Source organism: Phaenicophaeus curvirostris, chromosome 2 (assembly GCF_032191515.1).
Source record: "Phaenicophaeus curvirostris isolate KB17595 chromosome 2, BPBGC_Pcur_1.0, whole genome shotgun sequence".
Classification (NCBI taxonomy): domain Eukaryota; kingdom Metazoa; phylum Chordata; class Aves; order Cuculiformes; family Cuculidae; genus Phaenicophaeus; species Phaenicophaeus curvirostris.
This window is the reverse complement of record NC_091393.1, coordinates 95,825,651-95,844,097: the sequence shown is the minus strand read 5'-3', so window position 1 is coordinate 95,844,097 and position 18,447 is coordinate 95,825,651. Positions and strand designations below refer to the sequence as shown.

General features: G+C 39.8%; 1 protein-coding gene across 4 annotated transcripts in view; it reads right to left on the bottom strand.

Annotated features, from left to right (window-relative positions):
• MEIS1 (Meis homeobox 1) overlaps window positions 1-18,447 on the bottom strand; it is a 108,615-nt gene that overhangs the window by 17,988 nt on the left and 72,180 nt on the right. For all 4 annotated transcript variants that reach the window (XM_069850105.1, XM_069850107.1, XM_069850104.1 and 1 more), the window contains exon 9: window positions 4,603-4,679. In XM_069850105.1, the coding sequence (XP_069706206.1) occupies window positions 4,603-4,679 (77 nt within the window). The remainder of the gene's footprint in view (window positions 1-4,602; window positions 4,680-18,447) is intronic.

Genomic DNA, 18,447 nt, shown 5'->3' with positions numbered 1-18,447 from the left:
AAGGGAGCAAACAGCAAGAAAAATAAAGTAGTCCTGGCTGAAGCAGCTGAACGCTACACCAGAGGAAGTGATTTTCAGTTCTGTGCCTGCATTTGACTGCTTGGGAGCTACTGAGGAAGGCATAAGACTTAAATTTTCCCCAGCAATTACTGGTTCCTTATGTCTCTCCTCCATGCCCAGCACTGGAACTTGGTAATGTAAGATGCCAAGGCATTAAAAATTTGGAGTTTCCACTGAACTTGGTGGTCATTTGACTTTACATGCAGGTAGCATGGTGTCATTTTGAGTCATCTCACAGTCCCAGACCAACTCAAAACCTGTGACTGTGCTGGACCTGTATCTCCCCCAGCCTTATGTCTTCACCAGTGAACCAAGACACCACTATTCTCTCTCTTTGCAGAGGAACTACAAAAATATCACGCAGACCCACAACCTTGTACACATATGTAGGCAAGCAGAGATTAGGGAAGGATTTGGGTATTAGAGCAATAAGTGCCATAGGAAAGCCCAGCAGTAATTATTGTCTTCAAGTACTGTTTGAGTACAGCTCAACAAATGAAGCACTGAAGAATAAGGGTAAGATAAAATATTGACTAGCTGCTCCATCATAGTCTGGGCTGTGCCCTAGATAGCACAAGGGTATTTTGGAAAGAGCAAAATGCAAACACCTAAGAAAAGGCTGAGGCTTTAAGGATTTGAATTTTCAAACTTAAACTTTTAATGTCATTTTAATGCGGTTGTATGCAACTTTCTTTAGAGAGACAGTCACACATAGACATGCACATATAGAGAAGTTATATATAAGGTACATATATAGACACATTATTCTACAAATATACAGACATAAATCTGTGTGTACCTAGACTTTCCTAAAGCATAAACAAGTATCTGACACCTAATGCAGTTCTTGATGAGAATTGCTCTCTCTTCTCCGTAGAGTTACACTAGTAATTATTTACCATTAGTTCTTAACAGGAAGAGATTGAGCTGGGATGTAGTAAACAAGAAAACTGTGTAGATTGTTCAGTATAGCCTGGCCGCCTCTCAGCTGAGGTAAGAAGTGATTGGATCATACCTCCTAGATATTTCAATCACAGTTTTTATCACTAGGGAAAAGCACCTTATTAACCTGCACTTGTTCAGGTCCCTTCCACTTCAGTTCATGCTATGCTGTCAAGATCACGCAAGTGCCCCTTCTAGTCCACATCACCATGCTTCGAACCCTAAACTGCTGCAGGGTTAAACAACTAACAAGACAAAGACCTGAAGGGTTCATTTAGACGTGTGACTTCTTGAACTCTGCTACCTTCGTATCTGCCACAGATTTTTTAATTGCAACAGGGTAAGGGCTTCCTCTTCCCACAACAGAAACACCTGACAGGCAAAAAGATGGTCCTCAAGGGCAACACTACCAATTTGCAAGGAAAATTAGTTTGTTAAAAAACCCCAAACAAACAGGGAAATCATCTACATGGATTATTTCATTATTTTAAATAAAAAAATAAACAATTCAAGAAAACAGGTCAAATTAAAACTGGCATTTTTGAAGATGTGCCCTACCACTGATACATTTCCTGGCACGTCTCACATCATCAGCCCATTCCTATTGCTTGTCCACAATCAACAGGAGTTGTGTGCAACAACCCGGAGAGTCCTAACACCAGGCAAACCATATGTGAAAAGCACATTTTGATTTTTTTTTTTTTGTTATGGCAGAGAACTGAAGTGTGCATCTAGCACATACTGTAAAGGCATTCAAAATATGACCCAAAAAATTGTTCAAATGCTTTCAATCTGCAGAAAACAAATGCTCTCTTCACTGACTGCTCTGTGGCAAACTTCTAATTCCATCCAGAAAATCCAGCATTCCCAGTCTGGGCTAACAACCATGCTACCAGACATGAGTTTATGTTTTTCATGCACATTTCATGTATTCCCACATGCTGTGTTGCTGCCAATAATTTATGACTGATCTGCACCCAGCCTGCCCTTCAGCATTTTATTTAATCTCTGCAACAGTGATTTACAATGACTCATCATTAATACAAAAATGTACATGTGTGTTAACAAGTTTGGAAAAAATCTAAGGAGGAAGGCAAAATTCTTTGCCAGTCGTGGCTGAATGACTTATGAGCCCGCTGAAAAAAGGCAAAACTAACCAGAAATGATACATTAGCTCTTCCCTGCAGCAAACAATTTAGGCAAACAGAGTTTCTTCTCCTGCGTACTGCCTTAAAAGAAAAGGGATTCAGGAAAAGGTTAGAGGAGGATTGCTCTGTAACCCCAGGATTTGGGAGGGCATGAGCAGCTCATTGGTAATGCCATAGCTGTGCGTTTCCTGAGGATGCACAGGTGTGTGTGCAAACTGCACACTCAGCCACAGCTTCATGGCCTGCTTGTTCCATAGCACCCGTTGCAAAAAGCAGAGGCTGAATTATCATGTTTTGGCATCTCTGTCAACCACAAACGGATACCTGTTACTTAACAAAGCTACTACCAGCTCTTTAGTATTAAATCTGTGTGAGGCTGGGAAGAGGAATTGTCTCAATAATTTATACAATTGTGACACCACAGCAGAATTACCAAACCAGCTCAAGCAGAGGAAGCCTGCCCTACATCCACAAGACTCCAGTTATAATGCATTTTGACCTACATTTTTTTTCCCTTGCACGTAAGGAACTTATAAAAACACATCTGACACCAAGTCAAAGTAAAAACTCATCAAATCCAAAGTGAGATGAGTACTGAAAAACACTCCTGAAAAAATCCCACCAGCTTTAGTTCAAAGCATCCTGTGTTCATCATCTCAAATAATTTCTTTGATAGACCATCCTAAATCGGCATAGTTGCCCATGCTGAATCCTATGCTCTTGGGCACTCCCCAGGCAGTGTGTTTGCTCCACCCCATCATTAAATAAGAACCCTGACAAACATACACAGCTTCTCAGCTGACCAAAGCACCTATCGTTAAACTGACGGACAACCGTATAAATTAGGGTATTGCCTGGACCAGGGCTGGAGGATGTAAAGCTGAAGAAAACACTAATTGTTTCTGGTTGAGCCAAAATACTTCACGTTATGTTTCCTTATAACACATTATTTAGGTTTAGTGCCTTTTATTCCTCCGTTTTAAAGTATCTTGGAAGCTTACTTCACATATACTAAGTATTTGGCATTTTCCTTTATTCAGTGTCTTAAAGGGCTTCAAAAAATTGATCTCCCAGGGCTGCTGTGGGGTCACAGAAATTGATAACCCTTACAAGCTATGCTCATGTGAGCCTGCCTGTGTCTACCAGATAGTGCACTTTGTAAATTAATCCTCCAAAGGCAAATATATTGTAAGTAGCTTGTTATCTCTAAAGTACTAAATTGAAGAATACACGGGATTATATTGACAGAAATTACATTTTCTGTAATGGGGTTTAATATATCTGAAATCTCTCCCATATGCTCGTACTCTCTTTAAGAGAGGAGGGTTTGTTAATGTAGGTGCAATGGGCATCAAGACCAAATTTATTCACTAAAATGGATTAGGCCATGTAATCAGAGCTTCAGTAATATTAATCTCTGACACTTATTGAAAGGAAAAAAATACTTTTGTCTGCAAACTGGCATTCCTCCCTCCCTTCTCCCCAGCAGGCTTGCCATTTGCCTTGGCCATTTTCTGGGTATTACTTCAAAGAGGATAAGGTTTCCCATCATAAACACTAATCTAAAAATATTAGGACAATTAATTAGATACACTTAGTTTTACAAGGTATTAGATTGCAATACACTTCAAATATGACACTTGTTCTGGGATAGTGGGAGAAACTTGCATTTCAATGCAGTAACAAAGGGCAATACATCAAACTTTTTTTTAAGGGTGTTCTTAAGGGTTTACTGTTGTGTTCTTATGCTTAAATCATGAGTAATTTTCACTGGTTGCCTTCACCACATCCTGGACAGTTAGCAACCCAAAATCCACTGCAGAAACAGCAGAGATTCCTTCGAAAAAAATCACTGCTACAACAGATCAGGGGCTCCAGCAACCCTTAGCTGGAACAAATAAATGAAATTGCTCTAGACAGTACTGCAGCAGCAAGGAGCCAGACTGTCCTGAAAGATTAGTCCAGCCCTCAAAAACTAGACTTTTTAAAGAAACCAGTAAAGACATGGAAGGATGTCAGTCAAAAAGAAAAACCCCACTAACAACATTTAAAAAAAAGGATAACAGCAGCCGAAAATAACAATATGCTCTGCAGAAATGGGGCCAATGCCCCTTTTTTTCACGCAACATCTCAACATCTTCTAAGACCAAAGTTTTCAGAACAGCTGTGGCTTCCAACTGAAGAAGATACATCCTCAGCCAGAAGGAAGGCTGGTACCCAAGTGCGAATACACTGAAATCTCCCCAAGCAATGGTAAAATAAATTCAAGTTGTTTTCTGTGGTAGCAAACCTCCTTGTTCCTATAACTGAAACCACACACCCGGCTACATCACTTTTGCATCAATAAATTGCTAGGGGGGAGCAGGCAAGGGCAAGGTGTGTTCTCAAAAATGCAAGGCATTAGCTGGAGGGTGCCAGCAACCGTATAGAAACTCTAAGAAAAATTACTTACCAATTGTTGACTTGAAGTATAGTGAGCCCTGTGTCTTGTGCCAACTGCTTTTTCTGTTCTTCTGAAGGGTAAGGGTGCTATAAGACACCAAAATAAATATACACATTTAAAACAATGCTTTTTTCCTAATTTGTATTTTAAATTAAAAAAAAAAGAAGAAAACAGAAGCGTGACATCTATTATTGAAAGGTGAAATGCTGAGGTGTGTCACTCTTTTATAATTATTAATGGGCTACTACATCACTTAATTAATGGCAGTAAAAGACAAGCCAATTATAAAGATTAGTGAAGTGGAGAAATAACCACTTAGGATACTGGCAGTACCTTGATACTCAAGAAGGATATTTGTTGCATTAGCTGAAAGTTTTTGTGCTTGTCTCAAATGACCGATTAGAGTCAAATCACAGCTGGTTTTTTCACTGTATTTCACAGAACAATAAAGAATGCAGCGAAGCACTTCTCTGTAAAAATAAAACACGCTGCTGTTTTCTGAGACAGTGAAGACAAATCTTGCCAGTGCCCCAAAATAATTTGCAAATAAGATCAGCATCCTGAACATAAACAAACGCCTGGGTTTTGAACACAGGCCAGTGCAAGGTCAGTGATCAGCACATTTTTGTCTGACATTAACATAGCTGTGCTGCACTAATCCTAAGAGACAGAAAATAAATACCGGTTTAATTGAAGATAATGTTAAAATTCAATCATAAGTTAAGTTTCTTGTGAGAACTTGATTGCTTTCTCAGAAAATTCACTTCTGCATGAATAGAGATTACTTAATAAATCAACAGCAAATAACACATCCAAGTTTGAAATAAAAAAAATACTATTTTTGTCCTTTCCCTCCTAGTAAAACTGTCACTGTCCCAAAAGGAAACAACCAAATGTTGCAAACATAACAATTCCCAGGAAACCCCTGTTTTGGGGATCTGCTCAGCTCCTAACCTGGACACCCAAGTCTCAGTACACATCAGATTCAGATCCAGTCTGCTGCAAGGTACTTAATAACATTTCAATAAAGATCATTTGATTAGCTGATAATGTGGTTAGACCCATCTCAGCATCTCACGTAGGACCTGGTTGTCAGAAAGTATTTGCTGCTACACACACATCCCCCTTTTTTTTTTTCCTGAAACATCCCACATTCTTTGGATGCATTCTTCAGCATAATATTATACAAGACATAATACGAAACCTTGTAAAGTGTAAGAATTTAAAACCTCATAAAATTCTGCAATTGTATTGGTATCGTAACTATTTAGCAGACTTTATGTATTCTTGTAAACAGCATAATCCGACATCTAATGGCTGTTACATGCCTGCATCACCTCAGTTTACCAAACAGGAATTCTTGTTCTACCTCGAGCAACTTCCCTTTTCCCAACATGCCTATTTCAAAGTCCATTGCTATGGACGTCAGCTCCAAAAGATACAGTTTTATTCTCACAACAATGGTGTAGATTTTCCTATTATTTTAAAAATACTGTTTTCCTGACAGAAAGCCCACAGATGACCTGCATAGCTGTAAACGACCCCCTGTATTTTCTGTATGTATGTACAACAGCTCCAGAACTGCATTGTGGAAGACATAGGGAAGGGGATTTTGCTTCTTTTTTTACAGGTAATTTTCATTTTACACATGAAAAATATAGCATGAATTTTACAGTCCCCCTCATATACACTTTCATCCACAACAAATAGTTGTACTTGACTTACATCCATCTATCTGAACACAACATTTTGCTTTTCTTGATAAAAACAAACCTACAGAGATGATTTGTAACATTTCATTTTTAGAGTTTACTTCACATTTCACTACTTTGCTATGAAGCAAGGATAAAATTATTCTTTTTTTTTTCTTATTTTGCTTTGCCACCTTACATGTGATCTAATTTTAAGTAATTGAACAAACTGTGTCTAATTTCATGCAGCAAGCAATAATTACTAGACAGCCTCTAGCCATTGGAATTGAGAACTCTGTCTCCATTAAGCAATTTTCAATTGTTCTGGACTTTTTTTCCAAATAGACACAGTGGATAAAATTAGCCATCAGAATAATACTGTCACTGTAAAAGTAATTGCTTTAAAAGACCCAAACCCCACATTCCTCAAATTGCAGTATGTTTAAGGTCATCTGATTTATTTTTTCATAGCCTAGCACAGGATAAACTTTTAATTTCATGATAAATCTATAATTGCCATAATCACATGACAGCCAGGACTTCATGTAGCTAATCCCTCTTAGCTAAAGGTTCACAATGCGGCAGGCTTTTTAACAATGATTCAGTGTGGTTTAAAATATCTTAAATGCTGGGCATCCTTATTATATAAGCTTTCTGTGGATCATACGAGTTGTTCCTTTGTAGGCTAAAAAAAAATAATAATAAAAATGGCTTGACAAAGAACCAGCATGCCACAGGCTAGGTTGCTATAAAAACATTCAAAGCCTTGTTCCATTCCCACCCACAGGGCTAGGAAGGCTGGTGCTACAGGCAAAGGCAGACATCACATTGCAGCAGAGAGAAAGGGGGAAAGCCTGAGAACTGCCATTTTATAAGAAATAGGAAATTCAGTCAGAACTGTTGCTGTTGGTCTTTATTTCACATGTGTGAGAACGACAGGTGCCTTCCAAAAGCTTTCTAATAGTTGTTTAAAGGGATAAAGCCACATGCTCAAGTATATGTGCATATATATTTGTACACATGTGTATTTTATTTGTGTGTATGCGTATAAAATACATATAAGTATATACAATATAGATATCTATCTCTTAGTCAAATTATTTAGTTTTAGGTAATACTGCAAGGAACAGGCAGTTGGGCTTGATGATCCTTATGAGTCCCTTCCAACTTGAGACATTCTATGAGTCTATGAAATATCTAAATACATACGTTTATAAAGATATAAATATATAAATAAATAAATATATAAATATATATATAAATATGCATGGAAGTGTGTGTCTAAAACCACAATGCTGACTGCAGTTGGCAAGTCCACATATCACTCTAGATTACTTTGGGATATCAAAGCAAATTGTACCACTGTTCAATAAACAGTGACTTGAGACTTTTACTTTGTTGTGTACATTAGCTCCTACCATTATCTCTTAAAAGCTTAATTATTTGCAAACAATTGATCAAGATGGGAATTGGAGAAAAGAGACGCTAGACCACCGGGAGAGATGCAATGCATTAGGAGAGCAAACAGAATTACCTTTAGGTCTTATAATCAGAATTAACGATTGGAACCGTAAGCAGGGCAGTGCCAGAAGCTGTAATGCTCTTGCTGGAGTGTTTTCCATTTGATCTGCATTAACACCTCGTGTGAAAGCCATAAAACGGTGATTACAGATGGGAAGGCTGACCCTCCTTCCCAGAACCAGCCCAGCTTGTGTATACTGGAAGACTGCAGACAGGGTTTCTTGCCAAGGCCAGAGGAAAAAAAGGGCAAATCCAAGGGGAAAAAAACAAGTAGGAAGCAGGCAGGTTAAAAAAAAAAATATTTGAAAGAATAAGGCTGAAAACAGATAAGAACTCAGTCTGGCTCTGCTATTTTCTGATCATGCCTGCTGCTGCTACAGCACTATGGAGCAGCATCTACCAAATGGTATGAGAGCTACTACTTTTCCCTTCCCATAAATCTAGTGCTGAAATGTGGATTGTTTGGCACCATTAATGTGTTTTTGAGGCTCTGTGGTATTACTTTTAATAATGACTTAGTACAGAAAGTGATTGCTTAATAACACCTTCAAAGTCTGCATGCAAATGAAAATTATCCCTGGGGGATTTGCCCAGGGTAATATGAACAGTTAAGGAACATTTGAAAAGGTAAAAATAACTATGCAAAATATGAGTCAGAGCAGTCATTTTAGCAGTAACAAAGAAATCAAAGTGACAGAGAGAAAAACGTAACTTTCCATCATATTCTCTCGTCACTGTTTTATGAATGGTATTTAGAGAGCAGCAGTCTTACTAAAAGCCCCTTTTTAAATGCAGCCAAGACAATTTTTAGCAAAACAAACAATAAGACTTTTTTTATTTTTTGCCACCTTTGACTACAGCCAATACGCAAAGCCTGCAGTAGATACAGGTGGAAAGCATCCAAGTTTGTCTCTTAATGGTACCCCTTGTCCAAATGTACTCCTTTCTTAAAATTTTCTACCCCAGGCTAAAAATGCTGGATGCCAGGTCAGTGACAGACTTTATCTTATCTGTAACCTGGTACCAATAACCCTCCCACCTTGCTTCACCCATCATAGCAGTGCACCGTAATAGTTACAGAAAAATATTAAAGTAATGCTGCCCAGATTATTACTGCTGAGACAACAGGAGGTAAACCACCCCTTCTCACCTCCCAAATTATGAATTCCTCATGGCACCAAACTGCCTCAACACCAACACTGCCAACCAGCCCCATCACAGCCTGGAGGCAGAAGCAATCCCCAAGCAAAAGATTGCACGTTAAGTTATCAGGATGTCATGGCAACTGTCCAGCATCACCTTTGTCATAGCAGCACCATCACTTGGCTGAGCGTGCTAGGAGAACCATTTCAGAAGTCCTTTTATACCCTTTCTCCAGCCCTTGGCCTCCTCCACAGCTCAGTGTAGTGCACCAAGGCAAGATGAGATTGAGCTAAACTCTGGCAGGTGATGAAGAGAAATTACCCTCCCAAAATTTACGCCCTCGGGATTGTCTATTTACCATTTTCTAACCTGAAAATAAAAAATAAAAAATAAAAAATAAAAAATAAAAAATAAAAAATAAAAAAATCCCAAGACTATGATTTTCTTGCTTCTGAAGAGCAAACCAGCCTACATCTAATTCAGTAGTCAGAATAATGCCCAAGGTTCAGCCCTTCACTCACAAACTGCACATCTGTTTTATGCTGAACACCAAATCCTTGCTTTACCTGAACTTGTTCAAGGTTAGCTAAGACAGCAGCGCAGCACTTTGGGTTTCTCCCCTTCCCCTGCTTCCTCCTGGTTTGAATTTGAACTGTTTATATTTGTGAACAAGTTGATCTACAACAAATTATTATTTTTTTAATACCCATAATGCTTTCCTATTGTCTCTCAACTTTATGAATTAGTTTTACTGTTGCAGTGAATGCTTTTTTTTGTCTCCTGACTGCACATTATCAAAGGGACACTTTGTGCCTTCCATTTGCATTACAAAAGCTGTGCATGGTGTAGTCTAAGAACAGAGCTTGAATTTATAGCAGTCAAGTCCTGGATCCTCACACATCCTGGCCTCCAAAAGAATAACAGGGTTTCCTGCATTCACAAAGTAGCCAAAAAATGGTTGGATCACTATCTGTAAAGTCATAAGATTGCAACCTGCCTTCTTCGTTGGCCACCAGAGTATTTAGAGGAAGCGATAAAGAGAGCTCGAGTCCCCTTGCCTGTTTTGCAGGCTGCGTGTATCAGTTTGTAGACCATCCTGGTGACCTGCTTTATATTCAGGCGAGGCTTTAAGAAGTTGCCAAGTTGAGGTGAGCTGCTAGGGAGGGGAGGAAAGAAAAAACCAACTAGGAAACTGCGAACTCAATCCTGTTTATCCCACGGGACTGGCTTGCACATTGGAGGAAATACTAAACACCAAGAAGGAAGTTGTTATATTAGAAATGCATCTACAAGGCTGGGAGGAAAAAAGCCTGTGCAAAGTCTGCATAGACTTTTCCTTGGCTGAGAGTAGTGAGTTAGCCTGATAATGCTGTTGAAGTGTGAGCTGGCTTCAGCATTTAAAACTCCTCCTTGCTTTTTCAACGCAGCAAGAAAACGCAGTCCACATGACATGGTCATACTGCAGATAAAGCCAGTCTATTCCTTTCTTGAATGAAAATATTTCCTCAACTTATTATAATAGTTTAATAACCCCATGGTTAGATTTTTTTCATAGCATTGCTGTTAAGAAATCCTGATGCTGCCAGTTATTGAACTGCAACTTATGAACACAAAATCAACAGGCATGCTTGGTCTTGTAAAGTTAAAAATGTATCAAAATATGCAAGGTAATAAGATGCTGCATCCCTGTATTGCTATGGCAAGGCCATACTCTGCTGCTTGACTTCTGGCATCCGCCAGACGCTTGGAGATGGGGCTCTGAGTCACTGCCTATCACCTCCCTTACAAAAGGTTTTGCAGACTGCTTGGGCAACCTTGCCAAAAAAATAAAAGATGAGGAAAGGAGGCAGACTCTGACTCTCCTAAGGCAAACACAGGGTGTAAAATACAAATCCAATACCCCAGAAGTTTTAACATCTGAACATGTGTTCACAGCACAACCTGATTAAACAGGGGTTGGATTGGTTTTGCAGGCAGGGGGGTGGAAAAGAAGTTTTATTTAGGGGGGCTTAAAAGAGAGGAAAGAGGTACTGGCATCAGTAACACTTTTTAATGAAGGATCTATGCCAGAGAAAAAAAAAATGCTCTGTGCTTCTCTCTTTCCCGTTTCCCCTTTTTTGTAAATAGTTTTCTTGCAAGAGTTGTCTGTGAACAAGTTTTGGCACTCACTAACATAAATATCCTTTCCAAGGCTGATGGAGAGACATGGTATAGCATGGGATGCATTGCCAATACTTCTCGGGTGGCCCCATCAAATTATTCATATTGCGAGCAGTCATTAAGGGAAAAAAAGTTCAGATCATCCCTTGTACAGGATATTACAGAAGTCAGAAAATGGAAAAACCTTTTAACTCATCTAATCCATCCCCTGGCTGCTACAATATTATTCCTTCCATACCATATATTATTACCCACTGCCTTTTCCAGTGGAGCTTTAGCAATAGCGCTTCTGCTATTTCCTTTTGGAGACACTCTGATAGACCTCAGTGTTTGGAGCTTACTCTGGCTCCCACCAGCTTTCAGTTTAAGTCAAGTCTATGCAGACACTCCCACGCCATACCCGGGTAATTGAGCAGAGCTTTTCCCATGTTAAACATTCGGTTAGTGCCTCTATGTATATGCATGCAGAAACACACTTGCACATAGTGCTTGCACACACACACCTTAAGTTTTCAATACTTTTAAGAAGTGATCTTTTGCTCTAGCATCCAGATTATTTGTGCTGATTCGACACAGGCCGTGAGCCTTCCCACCCTCTGCCCCATTTTTCTTTATTATTAATAGGTTTTTGCTCAATCACAGCCTAAAAATAACCAAGGACAGGGCAATTAAAAGAAAAATTGCATCCGAAGAATCAGCAAAACTCTCTTCAGCACAGCACATAGCCAAAAACAATTAAATAGTACATTCAAGTGACACCAAAGGAACTGAGGAAATGTATCTGTCTTCCAATCATGTTAGAGCTAAAATTCACATCCTTGAAATGTGTCTTTTCAGTTAAGCTAGTGTCTTTATTAAATGTCTTTGGAAAGGCAGGAAGGTGAATCCCATCCTCTCACAGGTGACCGGCTTTTGGGAAGAAGGAAAAAAATATTCCCGCTGTGGCACACTTAACAAAATCCTGACTACCATAAACCATTGCTGTTGTTTTTAGAGCCAGTCTAAGACAGATTAGCTCAGGTAAGTACCTCTTAACCAGAAGCCTTTTCTCAGCAATAAGTCACTGTCCTTATCTACCTCAAATGACTTTCTAAACAGTGGGCTTGGAAATAAGTCTGCAATCCCTGGGAAACGCCTGCGCCAGTGGTTGTAATCCCACAGAGCTTAGCCGAGAGCTCTAATTCGTGCTTTCTGCTCTCTTTTTCAGGATGCCTTTGGTATGTCAGGAGCTCCCTCTGTAAGCAGGGAATAAAATTGTTCCCCTAAACCTACAGGTTGGAGTGACCAGGACAATAGAGGGCTGCTGTATTCACCCAGGTCCCTAATACCCACTGCAGGATTTAGGATGGAGTAGGAGCTTTAGGCAGGTTTCCTAGGGTAATAGCACCCTTGGGAGCATCCACCAAGCCATTTGGGAACCTTCCTGCCGTGAGCTCAGCCACTTTTTCTCATGGAGAGACCAAGCAGTTGAGTGAAGAGAGTTCAAGGCAACAACCACATCAAGGTGCTCACCTTCAACACCAAGATAAGGGTTTTTTTACATCTGAACATTTTCTATTTGGAAAAAAAAAACACCACCAAGGAAGGAAATTAAAAGATAAAGCTGCTATTTTGCAACACTGCTTTGTTGGCATGGAAAGTCCTTGAACAGATGCCCTGTCCACCATTACATATTCACAACATATCCTTGTAAAAGAATAAAGCCCACTCAACTTATAAGCAAAAATGCAATGTGTTCTTCATATAAAAAAAAAAAAGAAAAAAAAGATGAGTTTAAAGATGTCGGAAGGAAAAAAATGAGAAGGGATGAAAAAAAATACAAGCTAGCAAAACACCACGGTTCTCTGAAGAAGCAGAGACTCTTGGAAATAGCATGCATTCTCTGGCGTTAATTTTCCCACTTAAATTACAGTGATGCTGTAGCCTCATCTCATTAGAGATCATTGTCCCCAGTAGACAGTTGTGTTTATGGGGGATTCTTGCTGTTCCACACCTGCTGCTCAGGTTGCTACGTGATAAAGCCTGCATACAAACAGCAGTCTTGAGGTTGCTGGACTGCAACTGATGAGCCCGGGCTAATTCAGGGGTGATTATGTAGTTTACTGGACCACTAAACCTCTTTAAGCTTGTAATTACTGCCTATTTGAGTAAAGAACATTCAAAAGCAATTCACTGCATCATGCCTGCCACAGCTGGAAGCAGGCTGCCAGCAGTCTATGGGGACATTAAAATCTACAGGGACGGGGATTCGAGCACAGCTCATAGGCACTGACTGCAGTAGCAGCCAAGTGTGTTCACATTCCAGCTCACCTTTTCTGACCAGGCATACTATTAAAGGTGCATTGAAAACCATAGAAAAGTAATAAAGATGACAAATAATGGGACATAATTGAAAGAACTGCATTTTAATGATTCTCCCCCTCTTCCCTCTCCCCTTACATTGGCTTAAAAAAAAAATTAAGCCTTTTTTGCGACAAGGGAAGGAAAAGAAAGGGCCTTTTGCAAAAGGGGAAATGTGCTGCATCAATGTGAGTGCTTCTCTTTTGAAATCTAGAGGCTTCCTTGTGTTTGGAATTTTTAGAAAGAATAAGTTTACTTGTAAAGTGAATGCAGAGTAAGTCTTATTGCGAATTTGGCAGCAATGACAGCACAGAGACATCTTAATCACTGAATCTTGATTAAATCCTCCTCACTGAGTCTTCATGAAACCCTCCAAGAGTATCTGCAGAACTGGAACACATACAAACCCACTTCTCACTGCTGCATCGCTTGCAAGCACTGGGAAATGCCCCAAAACACCACTCCGCAAAACAGCTCCACCCTTTGCAGCAACACAAAAGTCAGGCATGGATCCCTACTATAGACACAAGGCTTTTATTTTAATAATAAATAAACATCTCTCTGATCCTATTTGACTTTTGAGTTTTGAACCACTTGAGTCCTCCCTTTCAAGTCTGCCCCTGCAGCTTTCAGGGAGCAGAAAGTTATTAAAAAAGGTACTTTTTTTTCTTTTTTTTTTTTTTTTGCATCATTAGCAGCCTTTGGGAGCAAGGTCTGAAGGAAGAAGAGCAGATCAAATGGGACCTATGATACAGGCAGAAAGGCTGGTAATGGGGATTTTTACAAGTGAGTAGATGAAGGTCCAGAGAGGATTGCTCCAGTGGAGCTGGAAAAAAGCACTGGCAAAGTGGAGGGAAGTTGCCAGTGTGGCTGCCAAGTCCCAGTGCTGCGTTGGCTTCACCAGGAGCTCTGACGAGGTGGCAGAGCAGGCTTGTGTGGCTCCAGCTGAAAAGCTGGGTCCTCAAAGCCCTCCCACCGTCCAGTTGCTCCACAACACTCTCTCCCTGTCATTATCCTGCCATGTGTAAGGTCCCACACCGATGGACCTAACGAGCCACCCTATGAGCTAACTGCATGAAATGTACTTTAAAGTCTCACTGGACTTTTGGAGAACCAGAATTCATCAGTGTAATTTCCCTGTCCCACTAACAACTGCTCCAGCTACTTGGGAGAATGGGATAGGGAGAAAAAGCAAAAATAAGCAAGGAAAATAAAATAAACCATTGCTATAAATATAATTAACCCTGAACTGAAGGTAAGTGTAAAAGATGGAGTCTTTTTCTCTCCTTATCTAATAAACTGCCTTTTTTTAAAAAACATGGACATATTGTCTATAGTATTAGTCTCACTATATATATATATATATATATATGTAGTGAGGGAAAGGGAAAAAAGAAAACGCCATGCACGCATGAGCATGCCACTGTTAACAAACATCAGCTTTTAAAGGAGAATATAAAAGCATTGGGGAAGTTTATTCTTAAAAAGTATGTAAATTCCCAGCCACAACAATCCTCCAACTAACCCCATCCAAGCTCCAAAGAGCCACAGGCTTATATGTTATCCAGCTATCACTCTTATTAATATTCATTAGGCAGGTCTACTTGCATTTTCATAAGCTGCAAAGGTGGCAAAAGAAACAATCAGAATTCTTTAACACACAGGCATTATCAATTCAACATCTGCCAAATAGGAGTGCATACAGATTTGAGGTTGGAATTCAAATGCAATTTACCTGGGCTAGAGCTGGGCTTCACTTCCCAACACCCAGCAAGCTATTTCAGGCATTTTAGTTTTATCCATCCCAGCTTTTACATCTCCATAAGTTCACTCTCCATTATTTTCACCTTTAAAATGAGAGTCCCTTGTAAATTACCTCCTTCATTCTTTAGCTTTAATGAGTTCCCAACTGCTAAAATAGCCCAAGTTTACTAAGATCACATATATGAATAATACAGTCAAGTTTTAACTCAGTAAACTTGACTAAGCAATTCTGCTTTCTGACTAGAGAATTCATTTATCTACACCCATTTAGCATGTGAAATCCTTTTGACTAGCTTCAGGGTGCAGACCTGTAGAGAAAAACAGACTTTCTGACCAGCATGGACTAAAATCTGACACTGAGAGATGAATTAAAAAGTCACCAAAAGAAAACAACTGTTCTAAGTAATTATTTACCCTACTTAGCAAAGTAATCTGGCTTATAAAGCTAATGAATTTAAGAATAAAATAGACTTGTGTTCCCAGGATGATGTTAATATGCACAAGGACATGCATCAAAAAAATGCATGATTTAAATATCCTGAGAGCCAGGAAAAAGCACATCCCAATTCTTCCCAAATCTCACGGTTTAACCCTAAGTTAAAAAGCCTTTGCCCACATGTTCACTATATATTGATACCTGTCCTTATAGGAACCTCATTTAAAAGGCTTGGATGGTCTCAGGATGTGCTTCTTCCCTTTGGCAACCTACCTGGACTGAGAAGGCTACCCCATAAAAAATAACCTTTTCCCTCTCCAAAGTCAATGCAGCTCTCCACCAATTTTGCCCGGCTTTCAAAAACCTTTGAAGACAAAATTATATCCTCCCTCACAGAGGGTCAGGGGGACCAGACTTTGCATTTCAGTAGGAATATTTATGGAGCAAGGCACTTCCCAGGGCTCAGCATTGGCCAATGCTGGGGGGACGAGCCCTGAAATGGCCAACCTGTCTATGCCTAGATAACTTTAGATATGGAAATGAGCTGCAGAGAACTCTGCTGAAGCCCTCATCTTTGTAAGAAAGACAAAACCCTCAGTGGGTGTCTTCTACAGGATGATGGATGGATGAGGCCAGGACAGTGGTTTTTTGGAAGGGGCTCTTCAAAAACCCAAAAAGAATCAGCTACAAGAAACCAGTGCCCACCCCGCCTCCAGCCTCCATCCTCTCCTGCCTGGTCTCCTTCAAGGTCTCAGGACATCAAGCATCATGCACATGTGGATCCCTCCACAGATACTACTATAAAAGAGCCAATCAATATATTTGGAAGCAAAAGCATTGAGATGGCATGTCACTTTCAGCACATTTATGATGTGATGGCTTTTAGTAATTCACGAGGATAATATATTATCAATTAATTTTCTCACTACTGAAATAAAAATCCTTTCTGTTTCCTTTTCCTTTCTGAACAAAACTCCACATTTATTTTAGAAAGATCAAAATGAAAGTAGTTAAAGACCAAAAAAAGTCACCATTAACAAGTCATAAAGTAGGAAAGAGAGACCGGGCACATTTGATCTTGTTCTGTACATGAACCTCTCTTAGATGACTGCTCCAATTACAAAAAAATAAGTTAAATTTATAATTACAATGATACAAAATTATGAACTTGACTATTACATGCATATATTTTGTTTAATAGCTTCATTTATTTTAATAACAAAGAGAAACTATATCTTTCCAGATGAAAGCTTTATTTCATGGCTTTGGTGCAACTGGGATTTTTTAAATCTGTGATGTTAACCAAAATGTGATAATAGATGTTCTCGAGGGCCTTGTTTTATAGCATTTTATGCAAAGCCAAACTATATGTGAGACATTACAAACATGATGTTTAGCCCTATTTTAAGCAAGTAGAACTGACTGTGGTGTCAGAGGCCCCTGTAATTGTTTTCTGTCTGCTTCTTGTTCCTCTGAACAGTTACTTGTGCAGCAAAGTATGGCTGTAGAAGTACTGTGATGAAATCATTAGCTCTCTGAAGACTTGTTATAAAATGATATTGAAAGGCAAGATTTGTGGGATTTTGGCTGGGAGGGGACAAGAGCAACCACAGTGTAGCTACTTTATCTATAGCAGACTGCCTTGAAGGGTCTGTTGACATCCAGAAGACAGACACAAAAAAGATACTAAAAAAAATATGCTAATTCTGCTACCATTTTTATGTCAGTTAATTCCTAAAACAGAGATCATCAGAAACACCTCATCAAACTTGATCATGCTCTTCATCCTTCTGAGGAACTTCTCATCTACTCCACTTTCTTTTATTTTTACATTAGTAGATTGAAAACAGTTCTTTCAGACAGCGGCAGCACTCATGCATACGCAGCATGAAGGACGGTCTTGTTGAATAGGTTTTTATACACACACATATGTACTTACACACGCAGAAGTGTGCATGCACATATGGGAGGGTCGATGTAGTTTGCATACTGCACCCTCCACCCCTGACCACTGGTTTTGAGAAGGCAGCCCAAGATGGCAGCTCATGATTAACGGCTGTATCATCCCTGGCTCAGTGGCGGCGAAGCCCCAGGTCTGATCTGCCAAACATCCCCTTCGTCTGCAGCCGATCAGCAGATGTAAGCACATAGGCCCTGTCAGCTTGACATATCATTCCTACAACGATGTCAACGACTATTAATGTTCAATTATCTGTCCTAGAAATAACCCTCGCCTTTACGCATTGTGTAACTGGGCGCGTGCTACTGCAGTAATCCAAACGACAAGGGCAGAGATGCCCGCGCTCACCCACTCGCTGTGAGTTGGCTTCCCAACATTGTGATGACATTGCCTTGCGGTAGCGCATGGATGCCTTCCTCCTGCTTCCTCTCCCTGCTTGCAGGGGTGTTTCTTTTGGAAGGCATGTTGCAAGGACCCCAAAGACCTTTCTTCTGCTCCTCTCATGCTGCATGTCACCCGTCAGTACTACTGATACATGCTTGGAAAAATCATATTTTGACTTCACTCCCATGCAGAACCACAAGGAGTTTGTTTGTTTTCTTTTACAGAGGGCCATAAGCTGTCTGTTACCTGGCAGCATCTTTTTATGTCTCGCATGCAGGTGTGTGTGTGTATATATAAAAAATTTATGATTAAATGCAAATGTCAACAGTGGCTTCTTCTAGGGCTGTGTCTACACCAATTCAACCCCTAATTGCAGGACTGGTACAATTTGTCCAAATGAAACATTACAGCTTCCCTTTGTTAAAGCGAGTTAAAAATAAGAGCCCCAGTAGAGA